General features: G+C 45.2%; 1 protein-coding gene and 3 non-coding genes across 14 annotated transcripts in view; all 4 read right to left on the bottom strand.

The window, feature by feature from the left end:
* Positions 1–525: 525 nt before the first annotated feature.
* ubap2 (ubiquitin associated protein 2) overlaps positions 526–22,515 on the bottom strand; it is a 33,404-nt gene continuing 11,414 nt past the window's right edge. For 3 of the 11 annotated variants that reach the window (XM_004910314.4, XM_012966390.3, XM_012966404.3), the window contains exons 2-28: positions 19,014–19,147; positions 17,670–17,747; positions 16,710–16,820; positions 15,798–15,951; positions 15,637–15,714; positions 15,489–15,546; positions 14,917–15,017; positions 14,342–14,430; positions 13,461–13,528; positions 13,118–13,307; positions 11,498–11,705; positions 10,625–10,908; positions 10,138–10,307; positions 9,746–9,962; positions 7,877–7,916; positions 6,532–6,724; positions 6,094–6,160; positions 5,793–5,988; positions 4,913–5,004; positions 4,739–4,789; positions 4,563–4,641; positions 3,595–3,809; positions 3,159–3,258; positions 2,698–2,805; positions 2,110–2,177; positions 1,574–1,765; positions 526–1,223 (exon numbers count right to left, since the gene is read on the bottom strand). In XM_004910314.4, the coding sequence (XP_004910371.2) occupies positions 1,128–1,223; positions 1,574–1,765; positions 2,110–2,177; positions 2,698–2,805; positions 3,159–3,258; positions 3,595–3,809; positions 4,563–4,641; positions 4,739–4,789; positions 4,913–5,004; positions 5,793–5,988; positions 6,094–6,160; positions 6,532–6,724; positions 7,877–7,916; positions 9,746–9,962; positions 10,138–10,307; positions 10,625–10,908; positions 11,498–11,705; positions 13,118–13,307; positions 13,461–13,528; positions 14,342–14,430; positions 14,917–15,017; positions 15,489–15,546; positions 15,637–15,714; positions 15,798–15,951; positions 16,710–16,820; positions 17,670–17,747; positions 19,014–19,106 (3,396 nt within the window). In that variant the 5' untranslated portion in view covers positions 19,107–19,147 and the 3' untranslated portion in view covers positions 526–1,127. The remainder of the gene's footprint in view (positions 1,224–1,573; positions 1,766–2,109; positions 2,178–2,697; positions 2,806–3,158; positions 3,259–3,594; positions 3,810–4,562; positions 4,642–4,738; positions 4,790–4,912; positions 5,005–5,792; positions 5,989–6,093; positions 6,161–6,531; positions 6,725–7,876; positions 7,917–9,745; positions 9,963–10,137; positions 10,308–10,624; positions 10,909–11,497; positions 11,706–13,117; positions 13,308–13,460; positions 13,529–14,341; positions 14,431–14,916; positions 15,018–15,488; positions 15,547–15,636; positions 15,715–15,797; positions 15,952–16,709; positions 16,821–17,669; positions 17,748–19,013; positions 19,148–22,515) is intronic. The other 8 variants (XM_012966423.3, XM_012966414.3, XM_031894944.1 and 5 more) reach the window with 7 other exon arrangements.
* Positions 6,285–6,367, bottom strand: LOC116408523. Its single transcript, XR_004221026.1, has one exon. It is a non-coding gene; the product is annotated as a small nucleolar RNA SNORD121A (small nucleolar RNA).
* Positions 7,386–7,466, bottom strand: LOC116408521. The gene has a single exon (XR_004221024.1). It is a non-coding gene; the product is annotated as a small nucleolar RNA SNORD121A (small nucleolar RNA).
* On the bottom strand, positions 10,373–10,453 carry LOC116408520. Its single transcript, XR_004221023.1, has one exon. It is a non-coding gene; the product is annotated as a small nucleolar RNA SNORD121A (small nucleolar RNA).

The following is a 22,515-nucleotide window of genomic DNA, read 5'->3' as shown; positions in this document are numbered from 1 at the left end:
ATACCGAGGGGCAGTCTGTAAGGGAGAGTCGCTAGCGGGGGGCCGGAGCCCCATACAGTAATACCGAGGGGCAGTCTGTAAGGGAGAGTCGCTAGCGGGGGGGCGGCGCCCCATACAGTAATACCGAGGGGCAGTCTGTAAGGGAGAGTCGCTAGCGGGGGGGCGGCGCCCCATACAGTAATACCGAGGGGCAGTCTGTAAGGGAGAGTCGGGGGGTCCCCAGTTAGTAGGATCCCTGGGAAACTAGCAGACTGATTGGATATCGCTGAGGGGGCCCTGCAGGTCAAATTACTGGGAATCCCTCACGATGTCCAATCAATTTGTAGTTTGAGAATTTATTCCATTTGTCTGACAAATCTGCAGGGTGGGGGGAGCTGTGCCCTGCTCTGAGCTCTAACACCCCTCTGGGTAGCGGCTATAGAGGGCGGGGGTACTCCGGGCCTAGGGGCGGGGTCCCGGGGCGGCTCAGCGCAATGGGGGCGCGACAGAGAACAAACGCAGATGACGGAGCATGGAGTCGTTAACTGCAGAAGTTACTTTGTTTTTATTTAAAATAAAAAAAGAAATGTGATGGAGATGAGAGGGAGGCGGAGACACGGCGAGGGGACCATTTCTTTCCTATAAACACTGGGAATCTCTGCTCAATGGCTGGGGGGGGGGGGGGGGGGACAAAGGGCAAACAAAAGGGAAAACAAAGGGGCAAACATGATGGATCCTTTGAGTCGTTAAATAAGTGGGGCTTTCGCTTGTTTTTGTGTTTATTTTCTTTTAAAATGGCACTTTCCTTATAAACCAAGGAGCTTAAAACAAAAATATTATATATATATATATATTTGCACTGATGCGGGTGTTAATTCAAATGCCCCCTACAAAGAAAAAAAAAGGCTGCAAAATGCAGAGAAACCACGTTTAGGCTCTATTACATTTACAAATACATACATAAATATATTACATACAACAGCAAACCAAAAAGAAAGCGGCCATTTCCACACCGACCAGGCGCAGGCTCCTCCCCCGCACAGACGGTATTGGCTCATCACAGTTGTGTTTTCTGTCGAACGAATGGTGGTGTCCAGGAATGGGCTCTAGCGGACTCTCCCTTTAGCTGCGCGGCGCGCGGGAAGGGGTTAATTTGTCCAGTATGGGGAACTGGCGTAGGCCGTCTTGTTAGCCTGGGACTTCTGCTGCATGGCGTTGGGCTGGGTGCGCTGCGCCGAGCCGCCCTGTGGGAGACGGGACACGTGGTTACTAAATGCCGGAACCCAATCACAATATGGAGCCCATTCATACGGGGAACTGGCCCAAAGCTACAGCCTCTCTAATACAGCTGTGCAGAACAGTGGCACGGAGAGCACTTCCATGTTAGGGCCGGGGGGGCAATAGGAAGCCAAGATGGTTACCCCCAATATGGGTATAAATGGGGTAAGGGGCAGCTCTGTGTGGCTTCTGTTTAACACAGGTGTATAGAGTTACAGCGCCACCTACAGGATGGGGAGTGCCTAGAAGGGTCGGCCATATTGGTGCTACCCTGCTTGGCACACCCCGCCCCTAAGGGGCACCCCCCCTTCCTTACCTGCCCGTCCTGCTGGAGGTGGTGGTGCAGCAGCTGAGAGTGAGGCTGCTGATGAGCCGGCAGAATATGGAGGAACGGGGCTGGAGCGTATCCGGCGGCCGCGCCCGGGTTTAGGGGCCCGGTGGATCCGAGTGCCGAAGGCAAGCTGAAGGGAGGGGGCGTCGCTGCGTGGAATCCCTGTTTGTCAAAAGTCTAAGAACAGAGAACATGGGGGGGGGTAAGTCACATGACTGGGCGCAAGGGGCAAACAAACATCCTGGTTCACCCCTGTAAGGAATCTAAGGGATCCGAGGACTGAACTATATTTAGGGGCTACTTATATCCCCCCATTTTGAGTTTCTCAGCCCCCTTGTGCTTTGGTGCAGTCTCAGCAATTTGCCAATGTACCAATCAACGCCGGGCCACTAGGCCCCACTGAGGCTTCGGCACAAGGAGCTTTCCTGAGTGTTTATGGCTATTTTACTTATCCTTAAAATTAGTCGGAATCGCCCCAAACTGCCCAACCCCCCTCAGCTGCCCATTAAAGGCAAACTTACCTGAGTTTTATTGTAGACAGAGCCGCTGATATCAGGCACTCCCGTGTTACTGGAACTCACAGACACCCCTGAACAACGAAAAAAAATGTAAACAAAAGCAGTGGCCAGTATTGGGCTAATGGATAGAGACGCTGTGTGCCCTATATGCCCCAGCCGTGGGCAACAAGCGCCCCCAATGCCCCCAGACTGACAGCTAAAGGCTGTTATAGGGAGCTGTAATATGGCATCTCTAGGGCCACCGGCTGCCCGTCACTGCCCCATACCCACACCGGCTGCCCGTCACTGCCCCATACCCACACCGGCTGCCCGTCACTGCCCTATACCCACACCGGCTGCCCGTCACTGCCCTATACCCACACCGGCTGCCCGTCACTGCCCCATACCCACCCTGCCTGTCACTGCCCCATACCCACACCGGCTGCCCGTCACTGCCCCATACCCACCCTGCCCATTACTGCCCCATACCCACACCGGCTGCCCGTCACTGCCCCATACCCACACCGGCTGCCCGTCACTGCCCCATACCCACATTACAGTTTAATGCGGAAGAGTAATATCAGGCAGAGGTGAGTGTCAGCGATGGGTTACCTTTCCCAGGCCCGGTCCCAGCCGACTTGCTTTGTGCTTGAGACGAGCCGCTGTAGCCTCCTTTGCTGTAATCGGCAGCCGCTGTTCCCTGCGTCAGATCGTCATAACCTACAAGTGGGAGAGCAACCAATTACATGTTCGAGCAATATAATAACCGACCAATTACATGTTAGAGCAATATAATAACCGACCAATTACATGTGAGAGCAATATAATAAACTGACCAATTACAGGGAGAGCAATATAATAAACTGACCAATTACAGGGAGAGCAACCAATTGCATGTTAGAGCAATATAATAACTGACCAATTACATGTGAGAGCAATATAATAACTGACCAATTACATGTGAGCAATAAAATAAACTGACCAATTACAGGGAGAGCGACTAATTAAACACATAGTATAACTAGCCTTATGATTAGTCCATGGATGATCTGAGTGCCCATAGGAAGCCTTACCTGCCCCATAGCTATGCTGCCCGTAGCCTCCGGCCTGTTGGAAGGGAGTGGAGGCGGTGCTAAGATTAACCCCGTGCTGTTTGGCTGATGCTGGAGGTACCTGGAAAAAAAAAGGGATTGAAGGAACAATATAAATGAAAGACAGGCTTGTATACAGACTGAAGCACAAGCCACGCCCCCTTCCCATCAAGAACCCCTCCCCGTGCCTTTAGTCACTCCCATGCCGTAGCCCACTGACTAGCGTTTACTAAAGAATTCTAAACAGGCACTTAAAAGCCAATATTTAGGGGGGCTATTTATAAACTGGCTTCATTGACAAAAAAAAATAAAACAAACACGTATTTCTTTCCTGGATAATACAGGGGGGCAGACCCCCTAAGCTCCGGTGATAGCCAAACAGAAGCCTCCCAGACGGGCTACAAGCAGTTGTACTTACAAACATGGTAGGTCCGTACTGGAACGCACTGGGTACCCCGGGAACTCCAGCATAATAGGGCAGGCCTGTGTAGCTGTAGCCGGGGGGCAGCGTGGGGTTCAGGAAAGGCTGCTGAGCTGTATGGTGGGTCTGGGTCTGGTTCTGCTGGGGCTGAGCCAATGTTGTGGCCGGTGCTGGGGACGCAGAATCGGCGCGACCGAACTTTGCTACATCACCTGCAACAGCAGCATTAATACATAATCACACAGTCAGGCAGGGAAGTACATCTTAATGCAACACTGTCACGGGAAACCATGTTTGTTACAAGCCCATCAGTTAATAGAGCTTCTCCAGCAGAATCCTGCATTGTAATCCCATAGGGCTAGCCATAGTCTTCATTTCCTAGGGTGCCACAGCCATGTGACCTGTGCTCTGATAAACTTCAGTCTCACTTTACTGCTGCGCTGCAAGTTGGAGTGATATCCCCCCCTCACCCCCAAGCAGCCAATCAGCAGAACAATGGGAAGGGAGCAAGATAGCAGCTCCCAGTAGGTATCAGAATAGCACTCAATAGTAAGAAATCCAAGTCCGGCTTGGGACTCCTCCAGTTACATGGGAGTAGGAGAAACAATAGGTTAGCTGAAAGCAGTTCTAATGTGTAGCGCTGGCTGAAAGCTCAGACTCAGGCACAAGGCACTGAGATGGCGCCTACACAGCAATATTACAGCTACAATTATATTTGTTGGTTCAAGAATAAAAGGTTAAATGGCAGAGGGAATTATTTGCTGTGTAACGGTCATTTAGAAATAAAAAGTGCCCCATATAATTATATATATATATATATATATATATATATATATATATATATATATATATATATATATATATATAATGGCAGTGTGCAAAAGGCATTATTTATATTCTACAGGAACTGACACAAAGAAACAAAGGTTCTGGAATGACTCCTATTGGCCAAGTCGGGCACTCACCTGAGTATGGGTTGCTTGCAAGGCCTCCGTCTCTGCCTGTAAGAGTGGCTGGGGCTGGGAATGTAATTCCATAGTAATCCTAGAAAAAGAAAGTTATAATGAACAACTGGAGATAGTGCCCAATCCCACGGTGCGGCCGCTTGGCCATTTCGGTACATCTGAGTGTTCCTACTCACCATAGGCAGCCGGGACTGGAGCATCTGGAGATCGTCGTACCCGTAGATCTGCTTAAAAAATAAGGAATGGGCAAACAATGATCAGAAAATCTGAGGAAATGTCAAAAAGTGCTGAAACCTATAAGCAATGAGGAGCACACAGGAATTGTAGTGGGACTATTCCATTCCACTTACTGGGTATGCAGGTAGTAACCCTCCCGGTCCTACAATGTACTGGTTGTGTAACAGTGGGGGGACGCCTTGAGGAAGGTTTGGTGGAGCTTTTCCTGCAAAAAAAAAAAAAAAAAAAGTGAACTTTTAGTAGGGCATCGAGAGTGCTATTTGAGACAATTTGCAATTGATCCTCTTTTTATTTTATTTTTAATTATTTAGCTTTTTGTTGAGCAGCTCTTCAGTTTGGAATTTCAGCAGCTGGTTGCTAAGGTCCAAGTTAGCCTAGCAACCAGGCAGTGTAATTGAGAAACTGGAAGATTAATAGGAAAGGCCTAAATAAAAAGATAATTAAAGCAACAATAAAAATAAAATTGTAGCCTCACAGCAGCTTTTGGTTGTCAGGGTCAGTGACCCCCATTTGAAAACTGTATAATAAGTAGTTTTTGATTAATAAACAGTTTTTCATTTACCTTCCTCTTCCGACTCTTTGCAGCTTTCAAATGGGGGTCACTGACCCCGGCAGCCAAACCCTATTGCCCTGTGAGGCTGCAGTTTTATTGTTACTTTTTATGCAGGCCCTTTCCTATTCATATTCCTGTCTCTTGTTGAAACCACTGTCTGGTTGCTAGGGTAAATAAGACCCTAGCAACCAGACAGCTGTTGATACACCAAACTGGAGAATTGCTGAACCACCCCTTTATACTAAAATAACTTGTGGGGTTATAATAAAGCACAAGTGGGTGCTGTATGACAGTTTTATAGGTCACTGTGCACCCCACTCTAGGAGGTATCTTCCCCAAATCTCAAATACTATGAAGACCAATGGCATTATTATTATTACATTACATTTAGCCAAGCCCTCAGCATAAACATATCGGATGCTTCAGGCGGTATTCCTTACCTGACGTAACCAGGGGCGCAGTCCGCGTTGTGGCTGCGGGCATGCTTATGCTGGGCGCAGTGAGGCCCAGAGTGTTGATGCTGTTCATCGTACTCGCCATGCTGACCACAGCAGAGGTGGTGCTTGTAGCCGACGTTGAAGCGGTGGAAAAGGTGGCGGAGGGCTGCAGGGACACGGTGCTCTCAACACTTGTGTGCTGCAAATGACAAACAATGAGTAAATGAGAATACAAAGCAGCCATCTTGGTGAGTAGGCTGGCGAGTGCGGGTTATACAGAGGTATATAGTGAGCAAATACTTACTGAGTGGGAGGCTGTAGATGACAGTACTGAGGCTGCAGGAAGGCTGTTCTGGTGCCCAGACAAAGTGCTGAGAAGGACAGAGAGGGATCAGGTTGTTGGTACAAACACGGCTTAGCAATGGCCAATTATTTGCATTAAAAAACCTAATCATTCTTAATTAACAGCAGTACCTGCGTATGGGACAAGAGTAGGCAGAAGAGACTCAGTGACAAAATGTGTCAACACATTCACTTCAGATATGTGCTTGGAACTCTCACATCATGGTCTTTCCCTTGCCATTTACTTTCCGAGTTATTGGCCTCCTACTCGAGTCCAACTAAACTAACTGGGGCCCCAGGGGAAGATGACCATAGTGCTCTGTGTCCCAGTAACTCACACGTAATGACAGTAAGGCTTGGAGACTGCTGTGCCGGGGATAGGGAGCTATGGGCTGCTTACCTGTTGAGCTGAGAGAGAGGGGTGCTCGAGAGGTCGCTCGGCTGTGGGAGGCTTGAGAGAGAGACAGCAGATGAGTGCTGAGGCGCCGACGGGAGCAGAGAGGAGGTGGTGGGGACTGTGCTGGGAAGGGACCCTACAGACGAGAGGCTTGGGGGGGAACTTTCAGGCTTCACAGGCTGGACGGAAGGTGTAGCTGTAAGTGCAACATATGTCATGTTAAAATATGGAGTAAAATCCCTGATGTGCTGAACTAAACCTCCACGGAGGTTACACGGTGAGTAAAGTGGCCATTCTCTCTATGAGCGGGTATAAGGATGTGAAGAACACGCATTTAAACCACAGCTCACAAAATGACTAGCGAGCTTCAGTCTGGCAGGGCTAGTGCAACTACACTATGAAAGTAACGTCCCTGGCCGACACTGGCCTCATCCTGCAAGCCTGACCCTGCCCATCACATGTACCTGCAGCACAACAGATTGCTTTCCCAACTAATATGGAACTAATATGACAAACAAGGCAATGCGTTGCCAGACCTATCGTAACCTGCAGCTCCATCTACACTCTCCCCAGTGGCCACTTTAAAGGAACAACAAAATTGGGTAAAGAAGACAGACTGCAAAATATAAAAAATGTTTTCAATATAGTTAGTTAGGCAAAAATGTAATCTATATGGGCTGGAGCAGGCAGATGTCTAACATAATAGCCAGAACTCCACTTCCTTGTTTGCAGCTCTCTAAGCTGTTATCAGTCAGTAGCCAATCAGAGACTTGAGGGGGAGGCCATATGGGACTGCCTAGGGCGCTAACATACCGCAAGGGGGCAACTCTACATGCAGGATATGCAAGCCATATATTGTAGGAAAGACTCAGTGACAAGTAATCTCAACACAAAGCTCAGATATGTGCTTGGAATTCTCCCATCATTGTCTCTCCATCCCTGTGCGGCATTAGATATTTAGCGAAGGGAAAGAATTAGGTTTCTGTACAGCCCAGACGGCTGGAGGATAAGCACCTCTGGGCATCACAAAGAACGGGCCCTTGTGGCCCTGGGGCCTAGCACCTCCCAGGCAGCCATTCAGGAACATTCCCTGCCAACTTTATGTTGGTGATTGGCACATTCAGGCAATGCCCCTTCCCCATGTTATACTGCAATACTAATGTCCATCTACGCCCCCAGGCTATTCCATGTGAGATCATAGTAACCGACTCACAGTTATAGAAATAATATCATGAAAATTGCCCAACTACTGTCAGCTTAACAATACATCCCCAGACGAGTAGCCAGGGTTCAAGTGAACAGCTGTAAATTACAAATCATGGTGCTTGCTCAAGGTATTTGTACTTACAGCTCAGAGTTGTTTGCGCCCGAATTCCATTGTGTCCATTCTGTAAAAGAAAGCAGAAGCATTTTAAAGGACAAGCAAGACCAAAAATGAAAATACTAGTGGCTTATTGTATGTTTCTATCAAATACATTAAGATGCGTTCTTTGAAGCAGAGCCACCGTTTTCTCTGCAGTATGGTTGCTATGGGCTCTCCTATGATCATAGAGGCTGCCTAATAGCCAATCAGAGCCCTTATTTGGCACCTCCTTTTATGGTGCTTGTGTTGCTCCCCAAGTCTTTTTACATTTGACTGTGGCTCACTAGTAAGAAAGGTTGGGGGCCCCTGATGTAGAGAGAGCTATTCTGAGATGTCTTCATTTATTATCTGTAGATTTGAGCTTTTTGTTCAGCAGCTCTCCAGTTTGGAGCAGTTATCTGGTTGCTAGGGTCCAATTTAACCTAGCAACCAGGCAGTGTTTTGAAAAAGACAAGTATATGAACAGGAGAGGGTGTAAATAGAAAGATAATGAATACAAAGTAACAATAACAATAAAACTGGAGCCTCACAGAGCAATAAGGTTTCGGCTGCCGGGGTCAGTGACCCCCATTTGAAAGCTGGAAAGAAGCAGAAATGAAGACCAACTGGAAAGTTGCCAAGAATAGTCCACTCCTGAAGGTGAAACACACCTTTAACTGGGCAATCCAGTAAGGAATTGAACACCAGGCATACATTTCAGGGCAGAACATGGTGCCCAAGTAGAGGCGTGAAGTAGACCAAGAGGAAGTTGATGAAGTAAATCAGAGGATGTTCTGCTTGAGGTTCCAGGGCAAGAGCCAATAGAACTGAACACCAGAACCTCCAGGGCCACAGAAAAGTTACAACAATTAGTGGAAACACGTAGACCAGTGGGAGGGACCAAGAGACGGTCATGGTGCCCACTCTGACCACTTGAGAAACTGGCTGTCTTGCAGAGAACCTTGCAGCTTTGCTGGTGCCTAAGAATGGTGCACATCCCACTCTGTAGGTTCTACCCCATGACTCCTGAGAAAATCTCTGGCAACACCCAAAATATGGGGGACAATTAATTCTGCCCCACCCAGAGCCACCTCCTGGACTGCTGCTCTGCTCCGTGGGGATTTATATCCATGACACCGTTTGAGAAAAGCAAGATAGGATTGTCTCTGATCTGAGGGTGGTCGAGGGAATTAAAATAAAATTAACACATCAGGCAGATGAGGCGGATTCAGCCGGTTTTGTTGGCAAAACAATTACCAGCCTTCCCCCATCATTGCTTTTAAAGGAGAAGGTTAGGTAAAAACTCAGCAAGTTCTATCAGAAAGGTCTATGTAAATACAGCCACAAGCTCACAGAAACACTGCACTGAGTCCTCTATCAAAAGAAACACAGGATTTCTTGTCTTCTTTTGTATCACATGTTCTTCTGTGTCAGACTTCCTGTTCTCAGAAAAATCCTTCAAGGCATGGCACAAGCCTGCTCAGTTTGCTCATCTCTCCCCGACCCATGCCTGTGCAATCTGAGCTACCAGCAGCTAGAGCTGCAGCAGGAAGCTACTGAGACCAAGCTAAAATGGAAGCTGCTATCTTAAACAAACAGAGGGACCTTCTAGGGCTGTTACTCAGGCAGGTAAAGCTTTCTGCAGAATATAGGGTTCTAGGTGTCACTAATGTGGCTAATCTATTGGCAGTAAAATGTCAAAATGCTTTTCCTTCTCCTTTAATAGCAATTACCTGGACCCATAAATGCCATTAAAGGTCAGCTGACTGTTTATCAAAACGCAGCATTTGGGGACAGAACTGGATCCACCGGAATAATAATGAAAATATCCCCTTTTTTGGCAGTAGCCTTGCACAGAAAATAAACCAAACTCACAGTGACAGGCACCACCTCTGCAGGAGGCATGGAGCTTTGGTATGCTACCCGGCTATGCACAGATGTCTGGTCGTAAGAGGAGGAGGAAGAGGAAGTTGCGGTCACCGGACTGGTGCTCTGCGAGGAGCTGCTGAGGCTGGAAGTGGCAATGACAGTTGGGGTGTAACTTGGCTCCTGCACGGCACTGGATATTGGCAGAGGGGTATTCAGGGAGTCACTGCAAGACAAAGGGTGATGTACATTACTAAACAGCCTCTGCTCTAATGACCTGCACAGAACTCACAGCATAAAGCCCACTGAGGCAGATCAGCAATTAGAATGAAATACAGCAAGGCATGGGTTAATGGAAAAGCCAAATAAAACTTGATTTAAGTGAGAATCAGTCAACTTACCTTATGGTTTTCGAATACAAGTTGCTAGGCGTTTGGGTTGCAGTATCTGGACTTGAATTTGACCCAAACTCTGCCAGCGATGGTTCTGATCCAAATTCCAGGGCTCCAAATTGCACGTTTAACCCGGAGACATCGGCCGATCCTGGCATCTCCACAGCCGACGCAGGAATCTGGAGAAAAGCACAGAACAAATGTAACATGCCCAGTAAATGGCACGGGTCATACCCGGTCTGCGTTCCAGAACACTCAGTATCATCTTTCCGCATATTGATATCAGCTATGTGCTTGGAAAATAAAGCATCATTGTACTCTGAAACATATCCCAGCTTCACGCAGGAGGAGCAACGGAATATGCCCAAGGCCATGGCCATTTCCCCCACATATTTTATCATTTATTGTATAATTCTATACATCAGTTTACACACAACCAATTCCTATCGCTCCATGGAAATCCTCCCCATAGAAAAACAAAGCAAACGTTGCCTACTTCCTGGATGCCCACCTTCGAGGTTGGAGGTATCCGCCGTTTCTGAGGTTTGAGCTGTTTTTGCTGCTGTGTTTGTTGCGCTGAGATTGTCTGAGTATCTAGTGACAGGTTGGAAAGTTGCAACATTTTGCTGACTGCGCTGGAGCTGTCCACAGGGGACGTCTCTCTGAGCTTGACCTGGGAAGTGAAGGACTCCAGGCCCGGGGGCGGCACGGGGACGGCCTGATGTTGACGCTGAGTAAGTTGACTCAATACTGGGGATGGCTCAGGCTGGGACTTGAAATCTAAAACAAACAATAAACAATAAGTTACCGACAGGCAATTAGCAAAATCCTAGTGGTTGAATGAAAACGCTTTATGTACCCTATTATTAAGAGGCAGCATATCACATAGTAATATTTAGAGATTAAGCATCATTCACGTCAGTTCCTATCCAAGTGGAGCTTACAATCTAAGGGCCCATACACATGTACATAAAAACCTCTAGAAGGAGCCAACTCAATGATTTTTTGGGGTGTGGGAGGAAACTAACGCAAGCACGGGGAAAGAAGAAGCAAACTCTTTCCCCCTGGCTGGAACAGAACCTTGGATCCCAGAGCTTCAATGTCTTTAAGCACTGTTTGTGGCTGAGCTTACTACAGCACGGATACACCCTATTATCTTGGTAGGAAAATGCAACGTGGGTTAAAAAGGAAAAGGTGAAGGAGTAGAGTGAGGGTTTTGTGTCAAATATACGGTCACTCTTTTTAACAAGCAAGCGATTACTATTCATCAGTGTGCCTGGGCATTGGAAAGGCCAACCCAACAGGGAGACTAAATATATACTATTTGGTTAAGCTTTTTAGACACACACCAAGCTGAGAATGTACTTACCGAATTGACCTAGGACCGAGGACTGTGGGCCAGTGGGCTTAATATCCCAGGAAGTAGACGCTGCTGTACCAGTGCTGCTTTGTTGGGGGGTTTGATTTGTGAACTGCCCCAAACCTGGACTTTTCAGCTGTTCAAGTATCTGGGACCCGGGAGAGTTTGTCAGCTTGGAAGAACCAAGTTCACCAAACCCAGAGCCAAGGACAGACGACTGAGGGGAAAACAAAACACTCATTTTGAAAAATGTGTATATGCTTACATGTGCAAACTACTGTATTTATAATGGAAACAAACTAAATCTTGTAAAGCAATTACCGGATGATTTATACGCACATAACCCCTGGTGTACCTTGACAAGTTGATACCACATGGAGTTCTAACTGTCACCAAGTATATAATGTAAATGATATATAAGTGATAAAGATGCTGTAAGTGCCAATTATTTTATTTTATCTGTTTTATTTTGTTTTATTTCTGTTTGTTTAAAAATGCAAAATAAAAACCTTTTAAAAAAATCTTGTAAAGCAGACACATTACATTACAAAGTACTGCCCCAGGCAAGTACAGGTATGGGATCCCTTATCCGGAAACCAGTTATCCAGAAAGCTCTGAATTATGGAAAGCCTGTCTCTCCCATTGACTCCATTTTAATAAAATAATTTAGAATTCTAAAACTGATTCTCTTTCCTCTCTAATTATAAAATGGTACCTTGTAATTGATCCAAACTAAGATATAATTACCCCTTATTGGGGGCAGAACAGTCCTATTGGGTTTATTTAATGGTTAAATGATTCCCTTTTCTCAGTAATAATAAAACATTACCTGTACTTGATCCCAACTAAGATATAATTACCCCTTATGGGGGCAGAAGAGCCCTATTGGGTTTATTTAATTGTTAAATGATTCCCTTTTCTCTGTAATAATAAAACAGTACCTGTACTTGATCCCAACTAAGATATAATTACCCCTTATTGGGGCAGAACAGCTCTATTGGGTTTATTTCATGGTTAAATGATTCCCTTTTCTCAGTAATAATAAAACAGTACCTGTACTTGATCCCAACTAAGATATAATTACCCCTTATTGGGGGCAGAAGAGCCCTATTGGGTTTATTTAATTGTTAAATGATTCCCTTTTCTCTGTAATAATAAAACAGTACCTGTACTTGATCCCAACTAAGATATAATTACCCCTTATTGGGGGCAGAACAGCCCTATTGGGTTTATTTCATGGTTAAATGATTCCCTTTTCTCTGTAATAATAAAACAGTACCTGTACTTGATCCCAACTAAGATATAATTACCCCTTATTTGAGTCAAATCAATCCAATTGGGTTTACTTAATGTTGTATTGATTTTTTAGTAGACTTAATGTACGGAGATCCAAATTACGGAAAGACCCCTTATGCGGAATACCCTTGGTCCCGAGCATTCTGGATAATGGATAATGGGTCCCATACCTGTACCAATACATTTATCGGTTTGTACCAAATAAGGATCTTATTCAGATTAGGAGAACCATCAGCTCCCTCATTAGATCAGGCATCCCTAGTGTTGCATTTAGCCCTACAGTTATGGAAACAAACAAACCATAATGTTCTTGCACCCAGACACGGAACTTACAAGGCTTTGCGGAGAGTAACTATTAACGGCATTGGAGGTGGTGGTGGCAACTGGGGTGATCTGAGAGCTGTGCTGAGAGTTTGTAAAAACCAGAGCCTGGCCGTAGTTTTGCTGCTGAGAGGCTTCGAATGTAACAGAATCCGTTTCTGTGCCGGATGGCTGCTTCTGAAGTAGGGCAACCAAGTCGATGCTGGCAAAAGGAAGAGAACGAGTCAGTATGAGAACAACTGAATAGGCATTACCTTACACGTACCCCCCCGAGTTATATCTACCCATCACTACAGGTAAAAGACCCCTTCAGAGCTTTCGTGACATTTGTAAGCAGAAAACTAGAGGAACTTACCTTTGACCTGGGGTGATGTGATTTTCTGTGGGAACTGAAGATGCAGTAAAAACCTTGGTTTCCGAAAGCTGCAAGAAGCAATGAGACCCGGATCATTAACACTATCCCAGTTACCTACATTTCTATTTGTTTACTGGAAACCATTCCCAATATAATATTTTATATAGATATATATATAGAGATATATATATATATATATATGCTCCCGGGGGCTACACAGCAGGGTAATTTATATAAACTATAGTAGTGTCCTAAAGCAAACACACAAGTTAAACCAGTGAAGGGTAACAGTAAATTATATTTTAATTACTTTAAAACACTTTTTGGTGTTACTGTTCCTTTAAATTCATAATTGGGGGATGTGCATTTTACTGAAAAGGGATATCAGTACCACAGGGTAGCCAGTATGAACATTTCTAAGACAATGCTAATGGCTGGGAAGCCCCCCCCTTTGGCAGTAACCTTATGGCCCCCCTGCCTGTTTGCCAGTTAATTTTAACCCATTTATAACCAAATGCATAGCTTGAATCCCGCTACAAAAATAGCAGTAGTCGTTTGCTCTAGCCTCACAGCTACACAGCTGTCTACTTCAGGAAATCTGTGCAATGCTAGAGGCAAGCCCTTCTGAAACAGGGTGGCTGCATTTAGAATCTGCAGGGTAAGGGTTAACACCAATGTCAGTGACTGTGCCGGAGCTCCACATAAAAGCACGGCTACTGGCGCTAGATTTATAGTGTAGTACCGTGTAGGAAATGGACACAGCCTAATTACGGCGGAGCCATTAGGCCTCTCAGCACTTTATAAACACAGGGAATAGAAGCTTTCAGACCCACTGGAACCAAAGACAATTGAAAGAAGGAAGCAGCGGCCGTCTTACTTACATCTTCATTCCAGTCTTCCGTTGTCCACTCCTCTAGGGAACTCCGCCACGCACCTTTCAGAGGAGGCAAGAATGGACTGCCTGAAATCTCTGTCACAAAGCAATGAACTGGACAATCACTTACACAAATACAAACACTGGAAAGATGAATCATGTCAAAGAAACAGGCACGAGCTATTTTAACTTTAAAATGAAATTTGTTTCTCTGAAAGAGTTAACATAATCTGCACATTAAGGGCACATATGGTAACCAGACTTAGAATAACGAGGATGTGACAATGATGGTAGAACTGCATGAATGTTACATGCTTTTCTAATTATAAATGGCCTAAAGGACCTTCAGGGCTTGTATGAACTTTACAGAACATTCCGCAATGGTTTTTAGATGCATTTGGATCACTATGGTCAACCCAACATATGATTTTTATTGGCTGCAGCTTATAGTTAGGAACAGTAGGATGGTTACCTAATGAAATCAGATACTTTCTACTTTAGAGAACGACTTTATTGTAGAATAAGACTATTGTACTTTTCTACTATCAACTTATTAACGTTAAAAAATGGCATTATTATTACCTGTTCCATCATCACAATCACTCTGGCCAGTTTCCCAAACGTCTGTTTTTGCAACACCATCATTGGCAGTTGGTTCTGTGTAATCTGCTGGGTTAAACGTCCTGTAACAAGAAAAGTGCAAAGTAAAGTTATACTATATAGGCAACACGCCAAAGGATTGTGTCTGCAACCTTATGTTTTGCTAAGCCACCACTGGTTGAACCGGTGCTAACTAGATGGTTTCACCATAACATAACATAAGTATGTGATCATGTCAGTGTCTTAGTTATGGATGAACTACAGCTCTCACTATCCAAGTCAAAGCAATTTCTGGGGGCTGTAGTTCAGCCAGAAGAGGCAACATGAAGGTGACACTTTTCTGGCACCAGAAGGACCAAGTTCCGTTCTGTTGAAACTGGTAGCAAAAGCGCAGGAACACTTGTTATAAGATTTAGATATCCAAGGAAGAAGGAGGAGGCAGTCTCCCAAGAAACACACAAAGTGCATGGCACCTCATACTTTAGGATGGGCAGAGCAGAATGTGCAGGAATACCCTGGCCCAGTCCATAAAGGCATTAACAATCTGCACCTACCCCATGCCTTGTGCAGAAAATCTTCCCGATCCTCTTCCTCTGCCCCTGCCTCCAAATCCTTAAGAGGAAAAAGAAACATACAAGTTAAGTTGCCGTTTAAAACTGGAAATGAAAGTCATCTAATAAACACGTGATGTTTGTGTGGTACCTCTGCCACGACCTCGCCTGCCACGGTCAGAAGGTCTGTCACCAGGGCCAATGTCTACGCCATTTTCTTCTGCTCTAACTGAAAAGAGAATACAACTTTTAAACATCTGAACCCACAGGCCACAGAAGTTTTGGTGTCAAAAAAGAAAGAAGACGACCTACACTCTCTGCCACGGCTTCCTCCCCGCCCTCGCCTACTGGAGCTGCCACGGCCACGGCTCATTTCTCTGTCACCTCTCCTTTCTCTGTTTTCTTTGTTTTCAGAGCTCTCTTTGCCAATGCTTTTCTTTTTACCCCCAACGGTCTCCCAAGATGTCTATACTCAGTAAAAAGAAAGATATTAGGGGCAGGTAATAACACATGGTATAGTATAATCACCACTCTGAACTTCATGGTCCCTATACAAGACCTATGATCAGCTAACAGAAGTGACATATCATGGACACACTGACAGTGAAGGACCATTTATTGGTCATATATGCAAAACTTTGTATTGGCTGTATGTGCTCAAGTAGCACTGGGGGCTTTGTATTTCTCCAATAATGAGCCTGTATCACAAATATGACATTTACTATGCCATATGGGGGATGCTGCAGCTTGATAGTCAAGGGGCTGTTTCTAAAAATACAGAAAAGGGATAATCACTGGGGAGGGGGTGCCAATTCACCCCCAGTGAATTTCCCTTTACTTGTCCTTTAAATTCTTTTTGAGAAGCATCCTGGGTGGGAAAGAAATAAGATTTTTTATTTTCTTTGCTTTTGATGGCTGAGTTTAATTCAAAAGCACCTAAAACATCTTATTTCACTTGCGCTATAAATGCATGAAAGCATATGTCGGAAACAGAAGCCTGGAAATGCAGGCCTAACCCATAACCCATGCCTTTACTCTTATAAGGGTCATTATCCCTTTAATGATTAGGGCTTGCCTCTCCCCATATTGTTCCTCTGTGCACACTATAAATGCCAAAATGAAAGGCATTATAAGCAGCTAACACCACAAGCAGTGAACCAGTAATACCATACACATAGCACTTTTATACAGATGATTGAGATGAAATGCTGCTAAAGCACTTACTGTATCTGAATTGCCTTCCAGCAGTATGTTTATAGCTCTGTTGACATCTCCATTACAGTCATGAAGCGCCACTATGCATTCGTCTTGGTTCTTTCCTGTGACTTCCATGAGCTGCACATCACAAAATGCAAAGGATGAACATGACAAATAAGAGATCTCATTTAAAACTGCATTACAGACATACTAATACAAGCTACCCCATGGGCAGCCCCCAAGCTGTTGCTATAGTGGCTATCGCCTGGTGAGTTGAAGTTTAGCAATAGAGACCCTTCCTTTAGGGCAGTGACCCCTAACCAGTGACTCGGGGTGCAAGATGTTGCTCCCCAACCCCTTGGATGTTGCTCTCAGTGCCCCCAAACCAGGGAGTTATTTTTGAATTCCTGACTTGGGGGCAAGTTTTGGTTGAATAAAAACAAGATTTAGTACCAAATAAAGCCCCCATGTAAGCTGATAGGGTGCATAGAGGCTGCCCAATAGCCAATCACAGCCCTTATTTGGCACCTCCATTAACTTTAATGGTGCTTGTGTTGCTCCCCAAGTCTTTTTACATTTGACTGTGGCTCACAAGTAATAAAGGTTGGGGACCCCTGCTTTAGGGCAAAAGAAAAAATATATCTTTCCCTCTTTATATTCTGCTCTGACTGCTTTCCCTTTTTTTGTTGCACGATCTGCTTACTGCCCCATCCTCTCTCAACCCTTTACTGTCCTATTGTCAAACTGCACATATTAATATATAGACCAGCTCTCCTTGGGGCGTTCAAAGCTGCAGAAAGGAAAATCCAGCCAAGGCGGCCAGGTAGAGAGCAATGGTCTAAGGATTTCCCAAAACACACAGCTTTGCAACAAACTGCTGCTTCCCCTCTACCCCAAATTCCATAAGAAAAGAAACGGTCCCCTTTAACCCCCACCTCAGTAACTGGCAACTCCTAACACTGATGGGAGCAATTCTAGTTTCTTTACCTGTTTCACTTTGTCTTCAAACTCTGCATCATTTTTGTCATAAATCATCTGTGCGAGGCGAATTTGCTCAGCTGTTGCCTTTAAAGAGAAAAAACAATATGGAATTATTATCAAATAGGCCCACTAATATCTGCTCAAATCTTTTTACCTCTTTGTATGGAGACAGCGAGCAATATGGCAACCCCTACTTGTGTGAATGCGAAGAAGCAATTGGCTGAGCACACTAAGCAGGGTGCTGCCAGCAATATAAATGTTTATATATACACGGGGGCCCTTTGCTGTTGAGATAGACCCCTCTTTGCACATGTTTACAATTGGTTATTTCTCATCAAACACAAAGTGAGAATAAAGAGCATGGCTAATGTGGGAACACTGGGATGTCACTGTCAGTAAGGGCTGAAATGAGACTCTTTAGAATTCCTTATTCTAAACATTCTGTGGTGCTGACAAACACTGCGCTTCCTTCGCTCAGTACAAACGGCTGTGGGACTGGCCACTGAGGAGGTATTTTAGATTCCACCATCAGGAAAAGCTTGAAGACAAAAGGATTTCCTCAGCTCTGAACATAACTCCATAACATAACCCTGAACATATTGTTTATATCCTGAGCTAAATGCACAAATGCCTTTATGGGAAAAGGATAGGAGACAGCTGCCCTGGGGAGGGGTATCGGAGATTCAGCAATGGGACTGCCTATTCAGACTCTGAAATAAGGCTTTGAAATATATGTATCCTTTACAATTTATAGTAAAACGGTTAGTTAACCCATTCATTGCTGCACCACTTCCTCCCCAAAAATGTGTGGCCCTAACTATATTTTATGCCTTATGCCAGCCTCTGTCTCAGCCCAGTTTGCCATTTGGGTGTTCATTTGAAGTGGTAATCTGGGGGTAAATCTTATTTGCTGCTGTTTATTTAAAATCCCCTAAAATTACTTAAACAGCCCCCGGAATAACATACCTTTCTCTTCATGCAGATTTATTTTCTCTATTACAAACAGCAGTCCTTTTAGTTACTTCCTTGTCTAGCTTAAAGCTCCACCCCCTTTTATGAGCCCTCCTCCTCTACCCTACTAAAAGGAGGTGCCTACAAGGCATGCTCACTGCCCCAATGAAAATCAGACACGTGCAGTAGGCACCTCTTTAAGGTCACCATAGTCAGAGGGAGAAGTAGGGTTCAGAGCAAAAGGGGGTGGGGCTTGACGCTGTAATTGGCTGTAATAGAGAAACAAAACATATCTGAAAGGTAAGTTATTATGGAGGCGGTACAGTGACATTTTAGAGATTAGAGAAAAAAACGGTTTAGTCATTCACCCAAAATTGTTAGAGATAAGTGCACACATACCTGTACCTGTTTCTGGGTTTGTGTCTGTGGAGCTGAAATCTGTGGCTTTTCCCGAGTGACCCGGGTTCGTTCATTTCCCACCGAAGTCATCATATACAGTATATACAAAACAATGTATGTACAAAATAGAAAATCTGAAAACAAGAAAGAGTCATAGTGAATATTCTGAGCCTGTATAAAATTCAGGCACACTTTACTGCTGCGCTGCAAGTTGGAGTGATATCCCCCACCCCTCACCCCCAGCAGTCCAATGGGAAGGGAGCAAGATAGCAGCTCCCAGTAGGTATCCGAATAGCACTCAATAGTAAGAAATCCAAGTCCGGCTTGGGACTCCTCCAGTTACATGGGAGTAGGAGAAACAATAGGTTAGCTGAAAGCAGTTCTAATGTGTAGCGCTGGCTGAAAGCTCAGACTGAGGCACACTTTACTGCTGCGCTGCAAGTTGGAGTGATATCCCCCCCCCTCACCCCCAGCAGCCGATCAGCAGAACAATGGGAAGGGAGCAAGATAGCAGCTCCCAGTAGGTATCACAATAGCACTCAATAGTAAGAAATCCAAGTCCGGCTTGGGACTCCTCCAGTTACATTGGAGTAGGAGAAACAATAGGTTAGCTGAAAGCAGTTCTAATGTGTAGCGCCGGTTCCTTCTGAAAGCTCAGACTCAGGCACACTTTACTGCTGCGCTGCAAGTTGGAGTGATCAACCAGAGGCCACACCAGACTGTAGGGTATGGCCTATGCAGAGGGGTCAGACACAGACTAAACAGAAAGACACTACAGAAAGCCGTGTGTGCCATAATGAGGCTAGCACAATAAATACTAGTTAATCGCATAGATAATATATTTGTAACCTAGTTACACATCTGACCAGTGCTTACTAAAGACAAAGCAATCGTGAAACCTCTGCACCAACAATAACATTCCAGGCTGGGTTCATTAGGGAAAGGCCACTGCTTAGCTACACATAACTACCCTCAGCAAGCCCGGCAACTGGTAACCCCATACATCCCTACAGGAGTCGGGTTACAGGGCAGAACAGGCTCCCCTAAGCCCCGCCGCCCTACAGGAAAAAGTATTTTAAGCTCTGACATCACCTTTAATCATGGCCAGAAGATTATGGGAGTTGTTTAAAAGGGACGGCTGGAAGGCCGCAGAGTTGGGTCCCAGAATTATAGCCCTAATAATTTACTTCCATGGCGATTGGCCGCTTAGTTGGAATATAAGGTTAGAAGGTTTGGATAAGGATATTGTGTATCTGCCGATACCCTTGGGGGGCCATCAACGGGAGTCACTTTGGTACGATTGGTGCCTGTAGCTATTTCCTGTACAGAACAGCCTCCCATTGGTTATTTTTAGGGCTTTATCCTACAATTTCAGACGGAATGTGAGTTTCAGATTATGGGGGTTATAACCAGATCCAGAAGAAGTGACCCAATGAGACTGTAAATGGATTTGCACAATAATAGGTTTAGTTGCTGAAGGTGTTTAAGTTCTATAAAGGGGGCGGAAGGAAACCACAAACAAAATCCAACAGATACCAGGAGGCTTAAGCAAAAATTCACTCTATTGGCGGATCTCCAAACGAGCAAATCTTTCCCCTATATGCCAACCTTGGGGGGGCCATATCTGCCCAATCGACACCTGCCCGATATTTGGCCAGAGATCCATCAGGAGGCCCATTTATTACTGATGTGCCGGTCGAGTAAAGTTCGAGCTGCCCGCTCCCAACCCAAACCCTAACCGACCCAGCTTATGCCCTTTACTTATACAGCCACGCCCACCCCGCAATGATGTCACAAAAGGGGTGGGGTGTGGCCTATAAATTCATGGGCAGGGAGAGTGAGTACAAGTGCTCAATCCAAACCCGTCTGCGACCTGCAAATCAGTCCGCACACACCCCACACATCATTAGTCCCCATACACAGGCAGATTATCTGCCAGATTGGTCTAAAGGACTCAAATCGGCAACTTTAATCTGCCTGTGTATGGCCGCCTTTACCCTCGGCTGGGACAACACAAACTGCACTCCTAAAGGGGGGGGCAGGACAGATGCAGGCAGTATAGTCCCAAAAATAACCCCGTGGCATATATACACCAGCAACTGCAAAGTACTCACGTGGTCCTGCCATTCAGCATACACACCGAGGGGCTGCTTCTTATGAAATAACCGCCAATAGCAAATCATTTACACAGGCTGGGCATATACCAACAGCCTAACCCATTCCCACGGCTTATACACAAACACCGGCTGTGGCATCAAACCCAACCCACTGGTTACTATGCAGCAATACACCAGGTACCTTTACACATTGGCACGGCAGGAACAAGCGCAGGGTAATTCTTATTAATATATACTGTAAATAGCTGCATATTGGGCAGCTGGGTGCAACAGAATTCACACACATGAGATTTATGTCGGCTGAGCGGTCACAGCGAGCCGGGGCCCTGGCAGCCAAGTCCCACAATATAAATATTTGCTCCGAGTGCCATTACTCTATCTTGGAATAAGGACACACTGTATATCCATTAGCACCGTGTCCAGGGAGGCTCCATTAAAGGGGAAGTTCACCTTTACATTAACTTTTAGTATGTTATAGCAACTTTGCAATTGGTCTTCATTATTTAATTTGTATAGTTTTCAAAATATTTGCCTTCCACTTCTACATTTTTCCAGCTTTCAAATGGGGGTCACTGACCCCGGCAGCCAAAAACCTATTGCTCTGTGAGGCTCCAGTTTTATTGTTATTGTTACTTTTTACTCCTTATCTTTCTATTCAGCCCCTCCCCTATTCATATATCAGTCTCTCATCCAAACCACCCCCTGGTCGCTAAGATAATTTAAACCCCAGCAACCCGGCTAAGTGCTGAAATTCCAAACTGGAGAGCTGCTGGACAAAAAGTGAAATGATTAAAAAAAAAAAAAAAAGACCAACTGCAAATTTTCTCAGAATTTTACGCTCTAACAGATTTTCAATGTACTATGAAACGTACCATGAGGCAGGAAGGGATGTCAGAACTGACAGTGCAGAACGCTGAGCCCCCTCAGTGGGACAGGGAGTTCAGGCACAGATTCCCAGTAGCAGAGGCTCAGGTTTATCCGAGGAACAGTCACAATGATAAATATAAACATGTGGCCTAAGGTTGGTTACACCAGGGACAGCTGCGTATACACCGCGGATCGGCCAATAAGCCAAATGCCCAAATGTGCTGCAAACAAACTGCTCTGATTGGTCCCTTGTGGTTGCTGCAACTTTGTACATGTATTTAAAGGGGTTGTTCACCTTTCAGTAAAGTGAGGATGGAGAGAGTGATATTCTGAGAATTTGCAATTGGTCTTCATTTTTTTTATTGCTTTTTTAGTTATTTCATTTTCAGTTCAGGAGCTCTACAATTTGGAGTTTCAGCAGCTACTGGGTTGCTAGGGTCAAAGTTACCTTAGCAACCAGGGAGTGGTTTGGATGAGAGACTGGTATATGAATAGGGGAGGGGCTGAATAGAAAAGAA

This window comes from Xenopus tropicalis, chromosome 1, assembly GCF_000004195.4.
Source record: "Xenopus tropicalis strain Nigerian chromosome 1, UCB_Xtro_10.0, whole genome shotgun sequence".
In the NCBI taxonomy this organism is placed as follows: Eukaryota; Metazoa; Chordata; class Amphibia; order Anura; family Pipidae; genus Xenopus; species Xenopus tropicalis.
This window is presented reverse-complemented; position numbering and strand designations above follow the sequence as displayed.